The sequence below is a fragment of the Antedon bifida genome, chromosome 5 (assembly GCF_963402885.1).
Source record: "Antedon bifida chromosome 5, ecAntBifi1.1, whole genome shotgun sequence".
NCBI classification, from domain to species: Eukaryota; Metazoa; Echinodermata; class Crinoidea; order Comatulida; family Antedonidae; genus Antedon; species Antedon bifida.
In genome coordinates, this window is record NC_136230.1 from 27,489,988 (window position 1) to 27,515,857 (window position 25,870).

The following is a 25,870-nucleotide window of genomic DNA, read 5'->3' on the forward strand; positions in this document are numbered from 1 at the left end:
GTCCCTTTTTTTTTCATGAAGATTGGTTTCTTACATTTCAACACTTGCCAAGATCTTCACACAATTCAAATCAAGCTCGATCAATAGAGAATAAAGTTATGTCTACACTATCACTCTTTATGTGACAAAAACAATGTGATGTGACACTATGATGTCATATCACCACCATATTTGGTCTCAAACTTTTTAAAGGTCGATTTATTCGTATTTCTTAATATAAAAAAAAGAACTCCTCCATCATCCCCTCCCTCCCCATCACCTCAGCCACCACTCTAGTCGTAACCAGACAGGTGGCTGTCAAGACATAACAAACCGTAAAATGGTTGTTTTCTACTTTATGCCTATTGGTGGTGTAACCTAAGTATGTACTTAATTTGGCCTAAAACTTGTTCATTAACCTTGGAATGAATTACAGTTTATTGATCATAAACTCTAATGGATTCGATATTGTACATTATACAATATATTAAAACGAAATCTGATATGATTATATTTTCAATTAAATTTTTTTTTTAAAGTTGTTACTGTACTTAACACACTATAGCTTGGTTCCACTAGGATGCAACACAAGGACGTAGCTGACATGCAAGCGAGTTGACCAATGACAAGCAACGGTTCAAACAATACATCGCTTGTGATTGGTCAAATCTTTTGAGTTACGCAAAGGATTACGTTGCGTCTTACTGTGGCAAAGGACTTGCGTTGCGTCTTAGTGGAAGCCAAGCCCAAAATGAAACCACGACAGAAACGGTAAAAATGAAGAAACAACTGTGTAATTTTCAATAGGCCTACAATTATACAATACAATTCGAAATTGTTAATCTTGCATGACGAAATCAATATATTTTGCGGTACACCATGAGGACGATCAGAGTATATTGATGGAAACGTCGAGAAACTCAACAATTATTTTCAGAACTAAATATAAGTGGTGTACCGCAAACTTTATATATAAACATCTAGTATATTTCCAACACAATTATGAAATAATAAAAAATATATTATTTGATCTTATTTATTAGCTTTAATTCTTCCGTACATTTAGTTTTCTTCTTCTTTCTCACGTGATACGGTAACAATCGTGAATACAAAGGAACACATAATATCAGTATTGATGTAATGAATATTGAGAGGGAGCCAAAAGCCCACCGTACGCCATGCTGTACGTAAACTTCTGTTCCAAAAAGTGGACCAATTGTTTTACCCACACTACCAACTCCTGTGAAGAAGCCCATGTATAGTCCCTGTCGAGAAATATAAACTGGTATTAGTTACGTTCCCGCACCTAATTAACAACAAATGACAAAGCAAGTTAAGCAACATATTCATAATTATTTCGGTTTCTATAAAATATACTGAAAAATATGAGATAAGATCAATCTTTATCGTTATGACCACAATGGGAACATGAAATTTGCTTTCCTCGATGCTTAAAATACACACACAATACAGAAAAACATAACACAGTAATAAATATCAATACAATATATAAAGACTAAAATTAGAAAAATTACATGTTACAAGAAGGATAAAAAACTTAACTATCTTTGAAATGTTGAGTTGGAGAAATGTATTGAGTTGTGGACAAATTATTTCCTACATTAAGTAGTATTGCATTTTAAAGGACGGATTATACCCGAATTAACTACATATTTATTATTTATATTATTTAAAGGGTGTAAGCTTTCCTCCATTAATAGAAAGAAAGGAGTTATAAAGACTTTTATAAAGATATAAGTATCTCTCACCTGTGGGCGTGGTCCTAGAATCTTACTATACATAGTATAAAGTATAACTTGCGATGTCGAGTAACCAATTGCAAACATACACATGGCAAGATAGAAGAATGGGAGAACCATATTTGGAGTGTTGCTACACCAATCATAATGCCAGGGGCAACCTCCACCCTCGTCATCAAAAGTGACTAAACAAAAAATACAGTTAAGTAGTTAATTAAAACAGTGTAAAATCAATATAACTTTCCTATGTTTCATACCTACTAAAGTGTGGTTCCCACTAGAACGCAACGCAGCAACGTATCGATACAAAGTGCTGTATTGCGTAATCACAAGTGGGAACCGACGACGAAACAGTGATGCAAATATCGAAGATTTGATTTTCACGCAGGCGGGGACAAACATAATTATTGGAAGGGCATTTTCTTACGTTGCGTAGGTTGCGTTACGTTGCGTCGCTAGTGCGTGATACTCATATTATGAGATACCGGTAGTGGTATATTTGTATTTAAGTATACATTGGGATTACTTACTGTTTGCAGGTCTTTTCAGATGATGTCTTCCAAAAGGAATAAAGAAACACACACCTGAACTCAATATAAGCATACCCACAACGAACACGATTCTATCACCTAACCTAAGAAAATCGAGAAACACATCAAAAAGTTTCATGAAGTTTTAATTTTATAGTAGAGAGTAAATGTAGCTCTGCACATGCATCGGCATCAATCATTTTAATTATAGGAATCTATATACAACAAAAAAGGATACTTGTGATTCACTTACTTTGAAGAGAGAACCTTTAGTAGAAGTACTGATCCTATTCCTAATATTGCTAATAATGCCATGATAAGACTGATATTACGAACGGCTAAGGATCGACTCCAGCCAAGTATATGCATTGCGTAAGGAGAAGCTAATCTGAAATTAGTAACAATGATCAGGTTAGAAAACTGCGTTTATTATCTAAACAACAAGATGAAAAGAACTGTTAAAGATGTATTGTCCCCCTGAAAAAAAATTGTTTTTAAATTTTGTTGAATATTTCATTTTAATTTAGTCGAAAAAAAATGTATTTACCTGAAAAAATCTAATTTAAAGCAAAAAATGGTCAAATTGGTTGCCAGCCAATGAATTTTTGGTTGAATTTAACCATTTATTTTGTCATTTTATAAGTGAAAACATTTTTTTTTCGTTTTTTTTCTATGGAAGTGATTAACTTTATCAAAATTACAAAATAACATATTCAAAGTCTGATTTAATTAATCTTCATTTTTCATGTTTTTGGGGGACAGTACATCTTTAAGTGTTATAAAATATAAAATAGTTATTGTAACAATATTAAGATGGTAGGCCTATAAGTAATATAAAGTTCAGAAACACATTTTTTGATATGGTGTTAAATTGCTGGCTACTCACGTTTCTGTAAAAGAAAATGTTACCATTATGCCACAGTAAGCTAGGTTGATGTAGAAGCATGTTACCAATTCGGATCTGTATTCTTCTGTCGTTTCTTCTGTTTAATTAATAAAGAATGAAATATTAAAGAGTGATAAAAAAAATGAAGGATAAAAGAAAGAGGAGTGAAATATAAGAGGAGAAAGCTAAAGTATTGTTACTCTTAATACTTGAAACTTTTGTTGGACAAAAAATTCTGTAGAGAAACAGGTTTTTTTTTTAATGGCCTAATATTTTGTTAAATATGTTTAAACTGAAGATTCTAACGATTATTAGAGCAGGGAAATCAACAATTTGAAAATGCTTTTTTTTTTTAATCCTGTATTTTGCAAATGTTATTTTTTTTATTATATTTTGTATATAATTTAGTTTAAGTTTCCTTGTAAATAGGCCTATTGTTAAATCTTTTTTTTTCTTTAACTTCTATTTTACTTACTACTATATTGATTCAAGAACCTTTACAAACGCATTGAAGACTTCCTTACGGTATATTAAAACAGATTTAAAAATTATGAATGAATGCAAGTTTGAAACAATTTTACCTTCATATTCTCCGTCGGGGTCATCCGGGTCATCGGCTATATGAATATCCTGAAATACATAAATAATAAGTAGGAAATTCACAAGCGCCATCAACGCTATTAGTATTGACGGCATCGTGTACATGTTGATTCGAAGTTTAATAGCATCCCAGCGGATCCATTCTTCGCCCAATGGAACGAAGGCCGTCTGTAAAACTATTAAAAAGAGAAATAAATAGTATTTTTAAGTTAAATTTTTCTTGTGTAGACCAGGTGACAAGCTCCAAAAACAGAACAATCTCCAAGTTAGTAAACACAATCGGTAAAGCTAAGTGCGGACTGGTCGTCCTGTAGGCCTGCTAATAAACTTGAAAAAAACTTTCTTGGCAAACTCTCAGAAAAAAATGTTTGTCAGTGTGGACAAGGCTTAAGTTAAAACGAAACAATATGCCTAGCCTAGATTTTCAGTTGAGACACACAAATCTCGTGCCTTGGTTGAAGATTCAAATGTTTACGAATGAATTATTCACAATTGCAATAAGTTGATGGCAATCATGTTTCTTCTGCTTCTCTTACACTTATAACATTCGTGTTATCGTTATATTGAACTTACCGGGGCCTAAAAGGAAGCCCATTGTCTGTGATGCCATCAGGTGAACCGTGGCATCGGTTCGTTCCTCCAGAGTCGTTGCTGCTGAAACAAATGTCCTTGTTATTGCGATACACCCTGTGAATACATAAGTGTTTAAAATTGAGGAAAAAGAGAAAAAGACATTTATAGAGAAATACCTCCGGACGTAAACGTGCATGTTACAATACGTATGGTTTAGTTGCCAGGTGCATTGCAAAACTGGCTGTCACAATGGCATATAGGAAATTATGGAGGAATCTAGTCATAAGTTCGGGCGATGTAAAGTAAGTGAAGGTTACTTTAAACCGCCCTATCTTATCGTACAACAACATATTCAATACTAACCGCTTAACATACTCATCTCAATAGGGCACAAGAAAAAGTATCAATCTCTTACCTGCCGATGCCCCTTGAATAACTCTCGAAACCAACATATAAATATGATTATTATGCTTAGGTAAGTAAAGATATGCATACGTCACACTTGCTACAATACCCAAGAACAGCGTAACAGTGAGTGGTAGTTTGCTGCCGTATTTGTTGGCCCACACGCCGCATATTGGGGCGACAATTAGTGTTGCTAGGCTGTTAGATGCTATTATCCATCCCAACATCCCAGTCGTGGCTTCATGGTAGATCTGAGTAAAAAAGGAAAACAATCTTGTTCTTCATAAATGTTTCCATAAAGTTAGGCCTATGTTTACTCTATTTCACTCCCCATCCAACCAACTGGATCATTCCAGCCTCTTTCCTCAACATAACGAGGTATGTAACGAAACGGCAGAGGCTGTGTAGTAATCTTGATAAATTGAAATTGTTCAATAAACGGTATAACCTTAAATACTTACTACTTGTAAATACGGCCAAATAGACGGTATAACCATTGAATATCCAACAGCCTCAAAGAATATAGTAAAATACATAACCCGTATAGACCACCATCTCTTTCTGTATTCATCATCATGTGTTATTTCTGTCGAATCAGCCGAACTATCCGGAGAGGTTGATCCATAGCTGAAAATGTAAACAAATCTTATTAAATCTGATCTATGTCAAATGGATTTGGTAAAAACACTAATGTATGGGTAAAATAAATATTATTCGTTTTTCAAAATGGTTCAATTGGTATACGTTCACACTGAACTGATATGTTTCTTGGATTCTGTCCGAGGAAGAATAAGAATTGAACTGGTATAAATGTAAACGCCAATTTGTTTTTATTTTGTTGTTTTTTATTTGGCCCTAAAAGTACTTCTGAATCTGTTATCTCATGCTTTTAATGTTTGACTGTAAGTTCTATACCACTCAACTTCTATTATTGTGTGTTCTTTTCTGTATTAATGTTTTTATATGGATTAATTTTATTACAGTAAGATTCTAACGTGGAGCCAAGTCTCACATTTTATATTTATTATGTGACAATAAAGTATATCTACAGTATATCTATAATTATGTCTATATTTTGTGTATTGCTTGAAATGTTGTTCTTATTGTATTTGTTCTTGTATATTGTTATTGAAATTTATTTTAAACAAATAAATGAATGAATGAATTAGTGAATAAACCCGCTGACCGGATAACAAATTGTGGATGCTGTGTTTAAGAACTGTTCACACAGAGTAATAATAATAACTGATTTCGGATTTTGTACAAAACGTACGCCTACATGTGCAGCGGTGTTTTTCTCCGGCTTCAGAACCGAATTTAACTCGTGTGAACGTACAGTAGCTCAGTACAGGCTACTATCTGAATATTGGTATACTGTAGTTGCAACACACAAAACGTTGCATATCTAGATTTATTCACACTTGCTATCAAAACGTGTGTTAAGGCTATAATTCCAATTGTATTTAACGATTAACCATTACAAAGTAACGGCGGTCCTCCTGATCGATATTCGCGCGTTGTATTGTTTACAATGGGTGGTAGTCGATTTTGAATGTTAAACCTTAAACGGTGCCTAAAGTAATGATTAGTCGATATGGTATAAAATATATAAAACTTTAATAATTCAATTGGTTTTAGGAGTAGAACTTCAGAAAAGTATACTGGTAAAATAGAAAACATGTTTCGATAAATAAACTTTAGTAACTTGGAGTTCCTGCGCTTGCCATTTTGACTGAATGACGCAGTTCCAATCGTTGTGGGGGATATGAGAGGTCACCACGTTTGGAGCATGCAATATGGCCATGGATAGTAGTCCTATGCATGTTCTCAAAGCTAACAATTGGTTCCCTCTAAAACAATGAATAACCCCTGTCATCTCTCTATTTGCTTACCCATTTGTTACGTTCACTTGCCTATTTCTATCATAGTCTGTATCTTCATACTTTGAGGCTATATCCGGACTTTCCGCGGATGAATATCCATCCATGTTGTCTTCTTACGATGAAGTTTTTCCAAATTCTACTACGTACAACACATCGTTAATATTACAAGTATCAGAATTCCAATACCGGGGTGACGAAAAAGAGTCCAAACAATTCAAAACAAATTATACAAGGGCTTTATGTCAGACATTCCTATAACATACCAGGAAGATCATACAGTAACTCAGATCAAAGAACTTAAAACACAGTAACTCCAATTCAGTCTTCTAGTGTTGAAAAAGAAGTACGGAAAGAACAATTTTAGATTGAAGTTATCGTCTGCTGGATGAAGTATGGACAGATATTTTTAGTAAAGGCCTCTTTGTATGCAACCAATATGTTCAATATCGATAACACTGAGACACCTTGTTGAAACAAACAAATGACCTTGTCCGTTATTTTTGGATTATCGAACCGATCACTGATTCATTTCATAGATGTCACAATATTTGACACGAAATGCCTTTTCATACTATCGATTTATTAGATCAAGAATCGATTCGAATAATATGCCGAGTAGCCGAGCAGCTGAGCCGAGTCTAGGCGAGTCGTGACCAAACTTAATCAGTGGTTACTCTCTAAACCAGATCATGCTTGTTTTCTCATTCTACTGTAACTCAATTTCATTGCTAAGTCTTATTCCATCAACTTGCCAAGTACAAAACACTAAATACAACATGACGTAGTATTTATTCTTTTATTATTTACTTTTAAATGTTACTGATAATGCATTTAACGTCTTCGTTCCCCTTAATAGCATTTTGCAACTCAAGTACACCTTTTTAGCCAAATTGTTTTACTGAATAAACGTTTGCCTTAGTATTAAAACGTTCAGTGTATTCTCCTCATTCGTTTCATAAAAAAGTGTCCCCTTAATAGAGGTATGTACCCAGTATAGTAACTCTCCGATTTTATTTAGTTTAGCATATGATTTATTTAATTGCTTCAAACTGACTTTAACATGCGTAATGTATTTATTTATATTGTGAATTCTATTCTATAAAAAAATAGTATCAGTAATTTAATAATTTAATTAATTTGTATCAATGTGTTAAAATACATGCAGCATTGGCAGTGTGTATATTAAGTGTTATGGCGTTGGACATTCCGATTTCACGATACACCTGTCCTTGTGTAGCACACGACCAGCTGGGCAGTAGCACCCTGGTTCACACTGTCGGTAGACACAAGAGGCGTCTAGCTTCTTATCATTGAAGCAAGTCAGTTGGCACTCTGGAGAAGGACCACAATCATCATACAAGAAACCCGGTTCGCACTTTACACCTAGAAAACAAACAGGGAAACTTTTAATTATTAGGCCTACGTGTTAATTGTATTTCAAAAACAGAAGGACCATATTGGCTTCCAAACAAGTATCCACTATAATCACTAGTTTCCTTTGCACGTAAAAGTAGAGTAATATCTTCATGTTTTGCAGTACAAAATGACACATTCCCATAAGTTTGCTACTTAGTCTAATAATTAGTCTCCAGAACCAGACTATCATACATCGGTCCAGACGTTATGATGCATTATGTACCATATCGCAGTACATGCGCTATGAGCTGCAAAGTTGATCTGCGAACAAAATGTACCAAGTATACATTGTATTATTATGTTTACTTACCGCATTGTGACAATTTTCCATCATAATTCTGAAGATCTACGTTCAGTCTTTCACATTCTGAAACATAAGCTGATAGAGATTGACAGAAACACGGTTTGTTAATACCACATACGCACGAGTCTTGCATGCAGAGGTAATAGTAGTCATGTGGCTCAACAAACGCATGGCAAGCAGACAATTGTCCAATTACAATGTCTTCACATTGAGTTCGCGCGTAATCAAGAACATACTGCGGTTTCCCGACGCAAGCTGGGAAATATTCCCTGGTGATGACGTTATCGTTGATGTCTGGATCTTCTTGAACACTTTCATCTTTACAATGCCTATAACCTTTGACCTTCCAACTGTGTACCAATTCTTCGACACTTTTTGATGGCAGTTTTTGTCGTGTCAATGAATCATCCTTCTTATCTTTATTCATATTCCCACACAGTCCTTCCATCATTCCACTGTAGTGGCTTGGTACATAAATAGTTACTTTTCCATCTTCTTTCCAGATGAGTTTTACGCCACGATTAGTTATAACAGACACACCCATTGTACCAAATTCAGATATAAGGACATTTTGTGGATTGTCATGCAGATATGGCAGTTGTACTGGTTTACCGGACACTGTCACAGACCCGTTGAAGTCAATATAAACCAAGACACAACCAATATTCAGATAAATAGCCTTCTCTGTGTAGTTTTGATTATGTTCAATTTGAATTGAAAAATTGCCTGTGACGTAATCTCTGGCCATTGTATAACGACAATCGCCATTGGCCAGAAACGAGTGGTCATCAAACGTCCATACTTTTTTGTTTGGCAAGATTATACACCTTGCTGGATCTGAAAGAAGAACACACAAAAATGTTATTCAAACGTCTCAGAACATACTTAATTATTAACAATAATGATCTAGGCCTATCAAATTGCATTCTCTTACCTGACAGGCACGATGGGCAACAAGTCCCAGGAAAGTGAAATGATTGTTCATTCTATAAAACAACAAATATTTTCTATATTGAATTTTTATCTTTAGAAGTTTGATACACCACTAAAGCTCTGTCTACACAAACTTTATGTGACAAAAAAATGTGATGTGGCATGATGATGTCATCACTACCATATTTTGGCATATCACTACCGTATTTGAGTACATCACACTTTTTTTGTAAAACTAGTTTTATAGTGTAGACAGAGCTCACCATAATATAATATTACATTTTCCTTCCCAATCCCCAATACATGAATATGTCAATACCTCAGAACATTCTAAAACTGGACACGTTTTTTGAACGCATTTCGGCCGACCGTCGACGCAACTACACTCTGAACAATTTTCACCAGACCACCTTTCACCAACCTATTCAAACATTAACATTAAAATACAGTATAATTTAAACAAATATTGAATTCCACAAAATTAGTCAATTTCATTAAAGAAAGGTTTCTTGAAAATATTCAAAACTAGTGAAAAAAAAACGTGAAGCTACTAAAATGTTGCTTACTCACCCTGTACACTACATCGTGGTGTGTGCAATAACTTATATCTATGGAAATAATGTTTTCAAATATAACAATATATACATATATAAGAACAATAAATGGACATGCATGATAGTAAATATGCATTTACGAAATAATGGGTTTTCATATACATCCGCAGCAACAGCAAGTAACTCGCCATTTACAGCATCGTGCCTAAACGAAGTCTCATTTGTGGATTGGAAGTGTGAGCATGAGAAGGTCAGGATTGAACCCCGGAGCTTGAGATTAGATGGCAACAACCAAGCTAATACCCCACTTGTTGCACTTACCTTTACAAGTTCTTCTGTCTGGTTGTAAAGCAAATCCATCCCTACAGGCACAGTGCAATGATCCTGGGTCGTTATAGCACTGATGGTCACAATTCCCATTATCTTTCAGACATTCGTTCACATCTAAAAAACAAACAAAAGCTTAAAGTTTAACATTTTAGAAATTTCACAAGAATTGAATAAAGCATGATATCACACACATAATAGGAACCTTTCAATTTGTGACGACATATAGGACGTAGGCATTGATGTCTCGTCGGTTGTCGTCTGTGCCAAGTAATAGAGTGAGGAATAGAGCGCCAACTTTCCCGCGTGCGAACAATGAATCGAAAACTCCTTAAGGTCTGTCTACACCATCAAACTACTTTAACAAAAAACGTGTGATTTGCTCAAATATGGTAGTGCTATGCCCAAATATGGTAGTGCTATGACATCATCATGTCGATATATGGGCACATCACATTTTGTGTCACATAATGTTTGATAGTGTAGACAGAGCTTTAGTATGCCTGTAGAACATATTACATATGTCGTATCATGTCTCTGTCTTTCATTACTGAACATTTAATGAGAAACATTACCATATTGACACGTTTTTCCCGATCGACCTACAAGGCATTCACATATCGCTTTGCCATCCTTTGTTACACAAGACCCGCCATTTAAACAGTTCGTCTGCTGAACTGCACACATGTCTGTTTTGTTTTCACATCTTAGACCTACAAACATAAAAAATATTCATGTTGGTACAGGAACAAGTGATAGGTTGATGGAATATATACATTCTATCCAACCAGAAAAGTATTAGGAAAAGAGATCTTAATTATATTTAAGAAACGTAGAATGATAAATGCTTGATGCTATGTTCTATGATGTCGACAGTTCCGCGTCAAGTATTTCAGAAACTAAACTATCAAACTTTATGTGACAACAAATGTGATGTGCCCATATATGGACACGATGACGTCATATCACTGCCATATTTGGGCACATCAAATATTTGTTGTCAAACTAGTTTGAGAGTGTAGACAGAGTTTAAAAATTAGTACTAACCATGGTATCCTGGTTGGCAGATGCAGAAAAACTCTGAAGTTCCATCCAGACATTGGGCATCATTTTTACAAGATTGTGAATCGCAGAAGGAACTGATCAGTTCACAGTGGTGACCTTGATAACCGATAGGGCAGTGGCAAATGTAGCCAATTCCGAAGTTTTCACATGATCCTCCATTTAGACACGGTGAGATGAAACACTGGTCCACATCTAAGGAATAAACATGTATGGAACGCTGTGAATGTATTTGATGCCCATAGGCCTACTTTCTACCTAGCTACTCATGTCCATATCGTTCCTCCTTCTATGCTGAACCTTTAAGGGACTCCTCTTGGACAAAACAAAATGTCCCCTAAATATGGGTGTCCTCTAAAAGGGCATTGCCCCTCCCCCTTCTCCGTTACATGGCAAAGTGTCCCCTTAATAGGGGTGTCTCTCTCCTATGTCTACGAAGATCCTTACCATGACATACATATGAATTGTACGTAGGTAGTAAACCGCCTTGGACCGTGGTTGCAATGAGAGGCCATGCAAGAGCATTTCCGTACATCCCACAGCTTGAGGACGATACCAAACGTTTTTCCAAAGATAGCACGTGATCAAAAACGTTTACCTAGATAATTAAAGCATATTGTTATTGTTAAATACAAATTAATAGCACGGTGCTTTCAATGAAAGATATTGTTCTCTTGGTGTCGTTTCCTGAAAGGTATACTGTAGTTTTTGTAAACTCTTGCATCAATAAAAAAAGAAAAACAACAGCCGAGAGTTTGCAGATAACCAAGCAAAAGAGTCAAGAAAACTGGCTACTACAGTTACAGTTAAGCTTGGTTACCACTAGGACGCAACGCAAGCGAGTTGACCAATGACAAGCGACAGTTCAAATAATTCATCGCTTGTGATTGGTCAAATCTCTTACGTTGCGTTACGTCGTTGTGTTGCGTCTCTAGTGGCAACCACGTATTAGTGGTGTATTTAACCATGGATTAAAGAATAGAAGGATATGCATCGACGTGAGATCAAGGGTTCCTTGATTCTCGCCGACAGACCGCGGACCGCCCACAATGTTACAGTTTAATTAACCGCATGGTAACAACGAAACGGTCGCGTGCCTAATATATTGTTTACTGCACATGTGCAACGACATTTAACCTTGTTGGCTACGCTTATTTCGCGCGTTCCTTGGTGGCATGATGTTTTAGCGCTAGCAACAAAGGTGACGAACACTTTATACGACGACGAATTTAGTTTAATCTTTCTGATACCAAATAAAAACAATACTATATATATATATATATATATATATTGGCTTAGAATTGTAGATGCTATAATTGTAATTAGTATAGGTTTCTGCCGCGATTGATCTACGCTAATGTTTTTATGAAGTAGCATTTTATGACCTGTAGTAGCCCTACATCTGAGACAATAACTATTTGTTGTCTCAGCCTACATGTAAAATTATAAAATCAGCAAGGATACTACAGTAGGCCTAGGCCTTATAGGCTTACTAGTAAACCATATGATTTGCCGACATTGATACTGCTTAGGTAGGCCTAGGCTAATCTTAAGTGTAGTAGATACAACGTGTAATCATGATCTATATACTCACCGTTGTCTTATTGTGTGAATAATAATAGGTACTAATAATTAATTCGTTATTAAGTTCGAGGCGTATTAAGTTTGCCCTGCGTGTACTTTTCAAAACGACCGCTAGGTAACGTATCGCAACTATACATAGCCAGCCAATCCCGGATCAGGGATCGCTGTTTTCATTCAATTAGGCCCGGTGATTGGATGTGATATGGATGACATAACCACTAGCCAATCACCAGGCACTACAATTTAAATATAATCACATCGATAATTAAGGAGATTTATGAAGAAACCACTGCTTAGCCATAATATTAAAAACACGATTGTTGTATGTGTGAACACCGGCCACGCTAACAACATACATGGTCAAATGCATAATTTAATATTCTATAGATTAACGTAATTTTTAATGACAGAAGATGGCAGGCAAATAATGATAATTCAAATATAAAAATTGCATATTTTATTAATATTACCAACTACTTAAAATTATCAGTCGTAAGAAAGTTAACTTTTCGTAGTCCGATTGTGATAAAACTAAAACAGAATTGTTCAGCAATATATTTTTGTTGTCAATTAATCATCGACGCAGACATGTCAATAGAACATTCAGACTGCGCATACGATTTCTACATGGTTACGGTTTGGTCTCAAAAAATGTAACAGTTGATTCGCAGCGTTCTACAGAGGGCCGCGGTTAGAGACACGGAGTTCAATGAGCGTGTTTGTTTGATTGGCAGCAGTGCTTTAGTATAGGCAAGCGCGTTGTAAAATCGTTTGATGTCACCGTCGATGCATATCCTTCTATTCTTTAATCCATGATTTAACTAACTAAAAAAACAAACAAACAAACCTGACTGATTAGTCCAACGTAGCTTTCCATTTTCACAAATGACCCGCCTAAACTATCTTGCTCTTGTCCAATAACGAACATTCCGCCACCTGTAATGAAATTACCCATTTGAACATATCCGCTATTGGCCAATACTGTGTCCAGGTATATCGCCCAGAAGCCGTCAACACTATCCCATGTTACACAGACGTGATGTCTAAATCCACTGTGAAAATAACGATTTTAAACAATAAGTAACAACATTCAGTACTTTAGATATGTATTCTTCATTTTTCCAATAGTGGTGTCACAAATGCAAATCACGCACGCGCTACATTGACCAATCTACAGTACATGTCACATTTTGATTTTTAAATAACATTTCCAACTCACTCATTTGCTTTAACGCCGGTAAAAACGGCCTCTCCATTTATATAAAGTATAAAACTGTTGTAATTCAATATCGTTATAGCATTATCTATTATGCTTCCATCTGACAAAGTTGTAGCGTAGGAAATCGGCGTTCCATAGTTATCTGCATCAAATGATTGCATCCAAAATGAGACGGTGAACGCATAAAGATCTGGTAGGTCTTTGTATATTGCGTATTGAGTTGTATTAGTACTTGAGAAGTGCAAATCGAAGTTTGAACTCAGCTCTGAGAAAAAAAGAAAAGTATCTTTACATTTTGGGATTGAGTGAAACAGGAAAGACATTGTTTGCAACATTTGATTTTTGGTAAATTGTTCCCGTTGGCTCACATCAAGACGCAATTACCAAAGGAATTCTCAATTCTCAGAATGAATCACAAACCCGATTCGGCTGCTGTCATCTGACTGTCGCAAGTGTATAACACATCTTATATCTCAATGACTTGCAATAGTCAGTTAAGATATACCTAATGACAGCTGTAGAATCGGGTGAATTTTGTCAACTTACTTGCTTGACAAAAAATACCAACGTATCCGAGTGGACAGAGACACCTGAAATCACCCATTAAATCCTCGCACTCGCCACCATTATAACAACTGACATTTTCACACCCATCGACCTTTATGGCTACTTCGCAGTTTAATCCAGTGAAACCCGGGGCACACAAGCATCGATACGAATTGAAATCGTCGACACATGTGCCGTTGTTATGGCATGGTTGCTGTTTGCATTCGTTCACTTCATTGGCACATGTGTGGCCTTCGTATCCTGGTGGGCAGCAGCAGGTGAAGTTCTGTGTAGAAGTGAAAAATCAAACCAGACAACTCAGTGAGGTTGGCAATAAGCTTGTTTGAACACTATTATCGATGGTGTTAATAATTTACAAACACATATGACATATCATACCTACATTTTTTAGTTGGAATCAATGTCATAGTTATAATGAAGATAATTTAGAATAAAAGAAAAGAAAAGGAAGGAACTACATTGTAACCGTAAAGCGTGGTTCCCATTAGAGACGCAACGGAAGCGTGTTGACCAATAGCAAGCCACTGTTCCAATAATCCATCGCTTGTGATGGGTCAAATAAATTACGTTTGCGTTACGTCCTTGCGTTGCGTCGCTAGTGGGAACCAAGCTTAACTAAGGAAAATGAACAAACACACCAGAGCGGTTCTAATGGCTTACCTGGACACCGTCAAAGCACGACCCGCCGTTCACACACGGATCATTGATACAGTCATCGTAGTTCACGTCACAGAACCTACCAGTAAATCCTGCTGTGCATTCACACGTGTAGCTGTCGATACCGTCCACACACTTTGAGTTCACACTACACCGATCTGAATGAATAATAAGGCGTGGTTCCCACTAGCTACTCAACGCAGGGACGTCTACACAACGCAAGCTGATTGGTCAAATCACTTACATTGCGCTTACGTCTTTGCGTTGCGCAATAGTGGGAATCAAGCTTTTAAACGTAATATTATTTTTTCTATTTTTTTATTCAAAGTTACGTCATGCTAATAAAGGAATGAAAAAGTGAAAAATAAAAATTCTAAACTTACTGTTTCGACAGTCATCAATATTAGTCTGACAAGTTCGCCCTTTAAACCCACGTGGACAGACACACCGGAAGTGTCCCCTCCTGTCGACACACATTCCATTGTTTTTGCATATTCCAGGTGCGCATTCATTCAAGTCGATTTCGCAGTTATCGCCAGCAAAACCTTTTAGACACACGCATTTATAACCTTCAGCCAAATCATAACACTGGCCTTTGTTTCGGCATGGTAATGAAAGACATTCGTTGACAACTGTCGATAAATGATTTATTGATAAATATTATTTCAGTCGCTGAATTATTGAAGATATTCATTGCTGATCTATAGGATAGTATTCTTAGGCCTACTGTACCTTGACATAACGCCTGAGTCGAAGCTCCCACTTTCAGTGTGTGCGTTCCTGGAGGGCAGCTAATGCACGTCGACTGCTTACGTATTGGTTGGTATGTTCCCAATGGACATCGTGTACAAGGGGTCAAAGTGCTGAGGGAATAAGTTCCGGGTTCACATTCTCCTATATCGACAGCAAGAAATTAAGGTAGGAAAATATATATATTATAAAATGTAACAAACGTACAGCACATAATTCAACATACCTTGAATTTTCGACACATTTCCCATAAATTTGTCATTATTAGTTATTGAATTAACATAAATATTTTAAGGTTAAAACACAATAAGGAAATTTTAACAACTTTTCTATTTTATAAAATCCATACAGTACCATCCAGAATACATCTACCCTTGCACGCGTACTGTCCGCGGAAAATATTCGGAAAAAAGGCGTTTGTCAATATTCCGCGAGGGGTCGAGCAGCTACTTCCTGCTAAAAATCGGACCTCGCGGTACATATTGTATAGTACCATAGCGATCTGCAACATTCAATATGCATTAACAACCCTATTTACGATGTTATATAATTAAATATTTCTTGTGTGTAAAACATATAAAACAATGTAGGCCTACCTTGACAATCATCAAATGAAGTGGCCCCAGGCATTAGCGTCGTTAAGCCATGACATGTGAAACACCTTCTCTGTCTCCCTCTACTTTGGTAGGTCCCAACTGGACATGCTGAACATCTCTCCATTCCGGTTCTGGAATACGTCCCTGGTTTGCAAGGCCCTAGAAAAACACGGTTTTTAAGAATTTCGAACTTTAAATTGTCGTAAGCATAAATGGTTTCGAACCTCCTGCTAAGAAAAATATCCACAAACATTCTATAGCATATTTTTTTGAGCATACGTACCTTTGCATTCAAACGAAGACTTAGCATATTCGTAATCGGTAGTACTCCCTTCTGGGCAAGATTTGCACGTTTCCTGTGCTTCTTGGTCTTGGTAAAAACCTTTCTTACACCCGATACATGAACCATCACTGTAGAACGTTCCAACAGGGCAATTTACTGAAAATAATACAAAAATGTTATAAGATACATAGTATTACAATATACTGTATGTCTATTAAAGCTTGATTCCCACTAGAGACGCAACACAAGGCCGTATGACGCAACGCAAGCGAGTTGACCATTGACAAGCAACAATATTCCATGTGATTGGTCAAATCACGTACGTTGCGTTACGTCATTGTGTTGCGTCTCTAGTAGGACCAAATATAAAACACGTCATTGCGTTGTGTTCACACACACGCACACACCAGAGTCTCACTCTCGACTTTTACCTCCCTGTTTTAACTCCGATAACTCGATTAACATAATGTAAGCCTACCCAGAAACCTGGGTTAATAACACCATTTTGTTAATAGCAGATGCAGGACTGTGCAATATACTTACCACAAAGTCCACTTTGACTTATCTGTCCCTTCCTACATGATGTACTGACTTCGCTAAAATAAAGTTCAAGATTTGATAGATAAAGGTTTATGTAGGTGCCAAATTTGTAAGACAATCTACTGGTTCGAACAGCGTTTTCGATATCGTCCACAGTTTTTTGAACATCTGGATCATCAGGATGTGAGGCCTTGGTTTAGAAAATAGCTTTTGTTATTTTGATGTAGTCTTTATAATTTCAGAACGTGTTGTAATGGTATGACGTAATTTACCCTTACCCTTAAAATGACCCTCAAAATGACCCTCTTCATTATCTAACTTAATGCTGACGAAATAATTAGGCCTAAAGTAGTCTAACCAAAGCCTGAGTCCTAACATTTTTCCTAAACTAGATGGAATTATTTATTACCTCCGATCCAAGTAGAATTTTAAACTGCAGGTAATACGTCGCATATGCAGGTCTTGGGTTATATCTAGTAGGTATGTACCTACATGTTGTCTCCGTAGTCTCTATAGAACAGTTGTAGCAGACATCGTGTATAACTGCACTGAACTTATTTTCAAAAGCTTTAAGGTCGGTTTTTGTCTGGTAGGCACCTTGTTTTGGACATGGTCGTGTGTAATATGTTAGCCCAACGTCTACAGCCAAACTTCCATTATCTACGGCTGTTAACAATATAATTTAAACACATTTATTAGCTACTGGAACAACACAGATATGCTACTCATGTATATTCTGTGCCTAGCTTACCTAGATAAATCGACAATAGCCCATGCTCTCCAGAGGGAGAACTGAGATAGGAAAAGTTAAAAGTTCTTAGCGCACCCCTCTAGCATAATAGACCATTCCGCAACCAGGCTCTCGTTTGTGAAGTTTATTGAGTAACGCAAATAGAGATTTGACTTACCTGAGCAATCTGGCCACAGTAGATCAGGCTTGTTTGATGAAGAATCAACCCAATTACTGTCTGATAAATGCAATGATAAGAAAATAGTAAATCTTGATACTTTATTGTTTACATTACAAGTGAAGTCGTGAAATGTATGATTATTCTAAGGATGATATCACCAACTGCCTTTAAAATCTCGAAGGTAAAAATTTAGAATTTGGCTTTGTGTTATGGCTCTTATAGTTTTATTCTTATAATTCAAGATAAACCTACTTCGGCAGTGATACACATCTTCAGTTTCCCGCCAAAATTGGTAGCCCTGTTTACAGGCGATTCGGTAGACTTGTCTTCGACCTCCTAACAAGGATGTGTGAAGAATGTTGCCATTTCTTGGGGCTTCTTGAAACGAGCACGAAGTAGCTGGAAAGAGATTAATTTTTGTAATATGTTTATAATGTTCAAAAATGCAACTTACAGTCTGATGTTACTTCAGAACAATGCATTATACGTTTTGAACCAATTTCTACATACTTGCAACAGCCACGTAGAAGTCACAAGAAGCCGTGTTCCCAGAAGAGTCTTTGGCCCTGTAAGACACAAGAACTCTGTCTCCTTGCTTCACTTCATAACCAGATTGGACATTAGAAGTAATCTCAAATGGCATCCCAGAGTTATCTTCAAATGTTGGTTCCCTCCACGTCACATTGAATGAATCTTGCGAAGTTTTCATTTCAATGTCTTCCTCACAAAACACTACTACTGGGGCATCAGCATCTATATTACAATTATTTACAATTAGTAGAGGGAATATTAGGTAAAACACAGATCCATTCCTATTGAATAGTACACGTTTAATTACGGGTCTCTTCCAAGTAGAATCTACTTTTCAGGTGCCTGTGTGAACACAATGTGGTACTTAAAAAAATGAGTAATATTTAATATTTATAACAATTTTGATAACTATATGGTCTTGATGACGTGCAATCTTCTCATTACTTGTTTGTTTTCTCTTTTAATTTTTCTGTTTTACTGGGCTTTATTTTTTATGTATATATATATATATTTTTTTTATAAATGTTGTATTTTTTATTGTTTGTTATGTGCAATTTGGACCCCATTGGAAATGGGCTGGTTTTTCCGGCCTAATGGGTGTTCCTGATGCTCGTTATTTTGTCTTTAGTCTGCTTGTTATTTTAATGTTGAGCATCAAATAAATTCAATCAATCAATCAATCAATCAATCTATTAAACCTAAAGTGGCTTAAAGTGGAATTGAAGCCAACGGGTATAGAATATAACAAATTTTGATGTTTGTTGATGAACCGATTGTCATTTGCAGACACAGTAAAACTAATAACATTAAAGGAGACACCTTTGGGCCCCAATAAAGTTTCCCCTTTAAAAATACATGGTCATAGTGTTAAAACATATATTTCCCCTCATTTCTTTCACGGGAAGTGTCCACTTAATAGGGGTGTCCTTGTATGCCTGGTTCCCACTATTGATCCAACGCAAGGACGTAAAGCTTGGTTCCCACTAGAACGCAACGCAAGGACGTAAGCTGCAGTGCAAACGAATTGACCAATCACAAGCGACAGTTCGAATAATATATCGCTTGTGATTTGTCAAATCACTTACGTTGCGTCTACGTCCTTTCGTTACGTCCTAGCGGAAACCAAGCTTAACGCGCAACGCAACTGATTTGACCAATCACGGGCGATGGATTATTTGAACTGTCGCTGGTAATTGGTCAACTCGCTTGCGTATCTAGTGGGAACAAGGTTAAAATAGGAGTTTAATGATTTATATTTCTTACCGATAACTGTGACATAGAATGAACAAGTAGCTTGGTTACGTTTTTCATCTCTTGCCTTTATTACGACTTTCGTTCGTCCAATTGGAAATTCATTATTTGTTGTATATGGTGTTGTGTTCTTTCCATTGCTATCTTTCGTAATTACTTTTACTTTAGACGGGTTTCCTGAATTGTCCACCACATTTAGTTTATCCCAGGTTACCTTTGCTGTATTCTTTAATGAGTCTGTATTTACAGTGATATCGGGTGGACAGTTTGTTATTGCAGGTGGCTCATTATCTACAAAAGAAAAAATAATAATTTAACATCAATGTAATTTATAGCATGAGGTATAAAAAATACCTCCATAATTATAGAACCATATTGGCACAAAAACAGCAAGTTACCATATCCATTGCGTGGTGATTTATTGTGTGATCTAATGCTTGGTTCCCACTAGGACGCAAGGACGTAACGCAACGTAAGTAAGTAGACCAAGCACAAGCAATGGATTATTCGAACTGACGCTTGTCATTCGTCAACTCGCATAAGCTTGGTTCCCACTAGAACGTAACGCAAGGACGTAAACGCAACGCAAGCGTGTTAACCAATGACAAGCGACAGTTCGAATAATCCATCGTTTGTGATTGGTCAATTCACTTACGTTGCGTTACGTTCTCGCGTTACGTCCTAGCGGAAACCAAGCTTAAAACTTTCATTGCATAACTTTAAATAGAATGTAATGTGTGATGTCCATATACACTTAGGTCTGGAGATTACAGTATATAGGCCTAGAAGGAGAACATAAATTTAGAAAGGGAATAGTCGATAATTAAAGAATAGTTTCAGAACTATGCTTTTATTCTAGTACTAAATTCAATAATTCCATTCAACTCTACACATTATCTCCAAGTATTCACTCCTATCCATGGTTGATAATGCTTATGCTTATAAGTACGAACCTATGCATTTTGTAATATTATTGATCGACCACATCTTATTTGCTTGGCACATTCTATTTTCTTGACCTTTTAAAGCGTATCCATCTACGCATGCTATCATACACACAGTTTTGTATGGCAGAGATGAGTTCCAGCATTCGGCAGGAGTCACCATCATATTTGCGCCACCCTTGTGAAGCTTTATGGGACTGCATTCGACGGCTAGGAAAATACAAGATTAAGTAGAATCATTAAGAAAAAGTTAAACATGTTAATAATTTAATTAATTATCATTAACATTATGACGGTACCATCCTGTAGTCTGTACTTCTCTTGGCCAAGAAGCAGACTACATATTGATATTAATTGAGAAATGTTCTTTCGAGTTAAATCAAAACAAAATGGGAGAAAACTTCCCGACGTAATTATACACCCGATTCTGTGGCTGTCACGAGACTCTCTGTGGAAGACTGTTACCTGTCTACCAGATACCTATCTGACTGTATTAAGTACTTTTAATACACGATATCTCTGTCATTAGGTTCCTATCTAGAGACAATGCATAACGTTATAAAATGTGTAGATATCGTGTATTAAAAGTCAGATAGGTATCTGGTAGACTGGTAACAGTCTTCCACAGAGAGTCTCGTGACAGCCACAGAATCGGGTGAATTATAAATCGTGAGCTTTATTAATTAGTACCGTATACATTGTCGTTGTCTCATTCAATTTATTTTTGTTATGAATCTGTATTTCCGATCAGCGTCTTACAGAGTAATTCTATGGGGGGATGTGAGGACCCCAAATAGGCTTTTCGTGACTTCACAATTTCTTTCTGCTGGTCTTCTCCGATCCTCCGTCCGCTATACTTACGTTTACATTCTAGGCGTCTTCCACTCCAAACACCACTCTCTCCAGACTTCTCACATCTCCTGACGGCTTCATTCCCTCTTAATTCGTACCCTTCTTCACATGTCACGTGACAGTCGGTACCAATTGATAATCTTTGGTTTCTGCACTTCAGTATTCCATTCTCCACGTTTGGTGCATCGCACATTATTTCTAAAGAAGCGTGTCATGTCATTGTTACTATGTATGACTTACTTGCCCCAAGTCTACATCTAGTGTCTTTTTATTTCGATTTTTGTCTGAAAACAAGCTCACGTAGTATACGTATGAAACGCCATATGTGCCAAAATATTTATCTTTTTACTAATATTAAGTCAAAACTCCGTCTCAGACTAGGTAAAGTGTAACTTGAGTGGATTTGATGACAATATGATAGGATTGTGATGACACAATAATTACGAATGTGGTGATGACGAAGGTGTACAACCTATAGGCCTATTTGTTAATAATGGGCGTCACTTACCAGAGCACTGAAGGTGTTGACCTGACCACGATCCATTCGCTTGACACACCCTCTCTACGTCACCACCAACCATTTTATAATTGGTCGCACACCCAAACATGCAGACATCGTTAAAAGAATTACCACAATGTTTCGATATCTTGGTAACACCCTCGGCAGTGATCATTGCATCACATGTTACAGCTAGAAAACAAGGGGAAAATGTTTGGTTGTTTGGAGTTATTCACGAGTTGCAGAGAGACCAGGGAAGAGTTCACTCATCCCTGGTTAGGCCTACTACGGAGTCATTGGAAAGTAAAATTCAGTTGGTGGTCATTTGAAAAATATGTTGTTAAAGACGTGACAGACTTTATCTGTAAAATAGATGAATATATTAAATTTGTAAAAGAAGAGTCGATCTAAGTTTCGAGTACTGTATAGGCCTACAGTATTGTCGTTTGAAAGACAACCCATTTTGAACTGTGACGTCTTACCTTGACAGTTATTACGCGAGGTCTTTTGAAAACCTTCGACACATTGACAATCGCTTTTATCCGTAGAACCAGGATTCAAAGTGTTTGAGTTTGCTGGGCATGTTAGACAAACGTGGTTTCCCCAGATCGATTTATAATAACCTAGACTGCAAGCTGTAAGATCAAAACAAAACACATTTTTTTACAAAACGTTTTTACTATGAAGCGATTGTATTAAATGAATATAGGCCTAAACCAACGTAACATACACTCAATGAGGTACAAGGTATCAACGTGAATGTACTTACGTAAGCATTCCGTGTGCACTTCGGACCACGTGTAGCCTGGTTTACATGCACATTGATAGCTTACACTTTCAAGAGCAAATGTACAACTTGAATTGTGTGCTTCGCAACAGTTCCCTCCAGTGCAGAGAAAGTCACAATTACTGTCATCTACTAGCTCCCAATCTGTTTGATGTTTGATATCTACAGTTTTAAAAAGCAACAAAAGTAATGTTTTCATTGTTTAGGAGAGCATTCTCGTCACATGATTATTTGAAAGCCCATTATCATACATTACAATACCAGCCAACACGTGCCAAAACGTGCCAAAACAGTGTTTTTTAAACAAAAAAAAATACCTCACGGTTGTAGTTTTATGAAAACTTAAGCTCTGTTTACACTATCAAACTAGTTTGACAAAAAAGAGTGATGTGCCCAAATGTGGCAGTGATATGCAACAAAAGTAATGTTTTCATTGTTTAGGAGAGCATTCTCGTCACATGATTATTTGAAAGCCCATTATCATACATTACAATACCAGCCAACACGTGCCAAAACAGTGTTTTTTAAACAAAAAAAAATACCTCACGGTTGTAGTTTTATGAAAACTTAAGCTCTGTTTACACTATCAAACTAGTTTGACAAAAAAGAGTGATGTGCCCAAATGTGGCAGTGATATGCCCAGAAACAGTAGTGATATGACATCATCATGTCCATATATGGGCACATCACATTTTTTTGTCACATAAAGTTTGAGTGTAGACAGAGCATTACCTCCGCGCATTATATTACAGATTCCTCCAAGATCCTCCGAATCATCCAGACGGATCACATGCTCGTCATCACCAGCAACGTCACGAAGCTCTCCATAACTGACATTCGTTTTTAAAGCTATTGGAATGATAACGATGCCATCCTTCCTCATCTGCTCAGCGATTCCACGTGGATCTTCTGTGGGATCCGAGAAACCGTTTGTCAACATCACCAACAACCTGCATGTCAACATGTTTTAGTATGCATCATGTTGTATGAGTAGTAACATTGCCTTCGTTTATAAATGACTGGTAAGTGTGTTTTTATCATTTTGGTCAAACGGCTGGTTGTGTTCTTACATGTCTTTATTTTTGAGTTTGCCCTTTTTTATCTAAATTAAAATCACGTCAAATGCCTACTTTTTTCCATTATTTTTTCATCTTCAGTTTTACCCTTAAGCTCGCCTATAGCACCAGGGAAGAGTTTGCCAGTGAAAAATAGAGAGTAATAGCAGATTAACGTGCTTCAACACCTCGAGAGTTTTCCCATGTAAACTCACTCTTCGCTGCTAGCACTATATTTTGTTAACTTTGGTCTATAGTATCTGAGCATATTGGAATAATGATGAAAAAATTAAATACCGGATACATATAGATTCGACTTACCTGGTTATGTTCTTCAATTCCTCTTCTGGAAAGATATCGTACGACTTTTCTAGGACCGATTTATAACTTGACGTAGGCCTACTCTCGGCCTTGTATGTCACGTTCTTGATAGCATCTTTTAGACTGCAACCTCCTTGCGAGTTTTGAATATAGTTAATAGGGATGTCAATCTTGTCAGCGTAAGTCATAACTGCTACCTGCGTCTGATTCTTTCGAAAGATGTTTGCAGACTGCTCTACGAAGTCTACTTCGAGATTAAATAAACTCGAATTCACAGTTCCAGAGCTATCAAGTGCATAAATTAAATACATCGGATCAGTTTTGTATCTCTCAAACAAAGTAAACATGCGTTTACTTTCTGCAGTGTCAGCAATAATTAGGCCTGCTATTGCATTGAAAGCAATGCATTGTAGAATTATACAACAGGCAAGAAGGATCATTTGATTGTCTGTTTTGTTGGTGTTCATCTTAGTGCGGCTACTGACCGATTGCTTATGACTCAAATCAAATTTAAGATAGGTTTTATAAACGTTTGTATTTCCTGCTTTTTGTAAATTGATTTCCGTGATATTGAGGATCAGAGAACTTGGCAGTGAACTGCTACCACTTGTTCATGATGCAACAAGAAATACTGTGCAATAGTACATTTTAATAGTTTAGTGACTATTGCATCATAATTGGTAGTTCTATCAGGTTTTATCTTGTTTTCTCCCTTGTGCAATAGTATTTTTTGTCTTTAGGATACTTAAGTGGATGTTGCATTATATATTTGTAGTTAATTTCTATCAGGTCTTATCTTGTTGTTTTCTCCTTGTGCAATAGTACATTTTATTTATAATACTTAAGTGGCTATTGCGTTATATTTTGTAGTTCTATTGTATTATCTCGTTTTCTCCTTTGTGCAATAGTATTTTTTTTCTTTAGGATACTTAAGTGGTTATTGCATTATATAGTTCTATCAGGTCTTATCTTGTTTTTCTCCTTTGTGCAATAGTATTTTTTGTCTTTAGGATACTTAAGTGGCTATTGTATTATATAGTTCTATCAGGTCTTATCTTGTTTTCTCCTTTGTGCAATAGTATTTTTTCTTGCCCTAACATGAACTCGAAATAAAAGAAAATTCTCCCCAATATATTAAGGACTAGAACGAAAAATAAATCTATATTTTTATACTATAGGCCTACGAGTTTAAAAGAGTTAAACAGAGAAATGAATTTTGGCAAACGGTTTGGTGATTATTGTCACGTAGGCCTATATATTGAAAGCTTTATTGTAAGCCTACGTGATATGATCGTTTCTTCCAGATCGTTG

At 36.4% G+C, this 25,870-nt stretch overlaps 4 protein-coding genes across 5 annotated transcripts in view; 1 reads left to right on the forward strand and 3 right to left on the reverse strand.

The window, feature by feature from the left end:
- Positions 1 to 709: 709 nt before the first annotated feature.
- LOC144843236 (major facilitator superfamily domain-containing protein 8-like) lies at positions 710 to 4,897 on the reverse strand. Its single transcript, XM_078700030.1, has 8 exons — positions 4,744 to 4,897; positions 4,329 to 4,442; positions 3,737 to 3,931; positions 3,156 to 3,252; positions 2,523 to 2,657; positions 2,270 to 2,373; positions 1,749 to 1,924; positions 710 to 1,244 (listed from the first exon to the last, which is right to left on the reverse strand). The coding sequence occupies exons 1-8, from the start codon at positions 4,778 to 4,780 to the stop codon at positions 1,002 to 1,004; spliced, it is 1,101 nt and encodes a 366-aa protein (XP_078556156.1). The 5' UTR covers positions 4,781 to 4,897; the 3' UTR covers positions 710 to 1,001.
- On the reverse strand, positions 4,794 to 6,811 carry LOC144843479 (major facilitator superfamily domain-containing protein 8-like). The gene is made up of 4 exons (XM_078700265.1): positions 6,626 to 6,811; positions 5,195 to 5,360; positions 4,843 to 4,984; positions 4,794 to 4,798 (listed from the first exon to the last, which is right to left on the reverse strand). The coding sequence occupies exons 1-4, from the start codon at positions 6,718 to 6,720 to the stop codon at positions 4,794 to 4,796; spliced, it is 408 nt and encodes a 135-aa protein (XP_078556391.1). The 5' UTR covers positions 6,721 to 6,811.
- A 548-nt stretch (positions 6,812 to 7,359) lies between these two features.
- LOC144842126 (sushi, von Willebrand factor type A, EGF and pentraxin domain-containing protein 1-like) lies at positions 7,360 to 25,038 on the reverse strand. Its single transcript, XM_078698503.1, has 30 exons — positions 24,560 to 25,038; positions 23,916 to 24,133; positions 23,166 to 23,345; positions 22,879 to 23,031; positions 22,406 to 22,588; positions 21,907 to 22,095; positions 21,055 to 21,255; positions 20,114 to 20,392; positions 18,830 to 19,072; positions 18,572 to 18,718; positions 18,317 to 18,376; positions 17,818 to 18,074; positions 17,412 to 17,598; positions 16,869 to 17,024; positions 16,586 to 16,744; positions 15,972 to 16,133; positions 15,623 to 15,871; positions 15,243 to 15,397; positions 14,562 to 14,847; positions 14,016 to 14,280; positions 13,644 to 13,848; positions 11,660 to 11,810; positions 11,198 to 11,407; positions 10,726 to 10,863; positions 10,145 to 10,267; positions 9,840 to 9,877; positions 9,589 to 9,690; positions 9,271 to 9,322; positions 8,343 to 9,173; positions 7,360 to 7,999 (listed from the first exon to the last, which is right to left on the reverse strand). The coding sequence occupies exons 1-30, from the start codon at positions 25,024 to 25,026 to the stop codon at positions 7,806 to 7,808; spliced, it is 6,240 nt and encodes a 2,079-aa protein (XP_078554629.1). The 5' UTR covers positions 25,027 to 25,038; the 3' UTR covers positions 7,360 to 7,805.
- LOC144842129 (rho GTPase-activating protein 7-like) overlaps positions 16,068 to 25,870 on the forward strand; it is a 125,651-nt gene continuing 115,848 nt past the window's right edge. Inside the window, exon 1 of one of the 2 annotated variants that reach the window (XM_078698506.1) lies at positions 16,068 to 16,157. Coding sequence is in view for 1 of the 2 variants with exons in the window: in XM_078698507.1 (XP_078554633.1) it covers positions 24,199 to 24,205 (7 nt within the window). In the remaining variant the exon portion in view is untranslated. Of the gene's footprint in view, positions 16,158 to 24,053; positions 24,206 to 25,870 lie in introns of those variants that run through there. The other variant, XM_078698507.1, reaches the window with a different exon arrangement.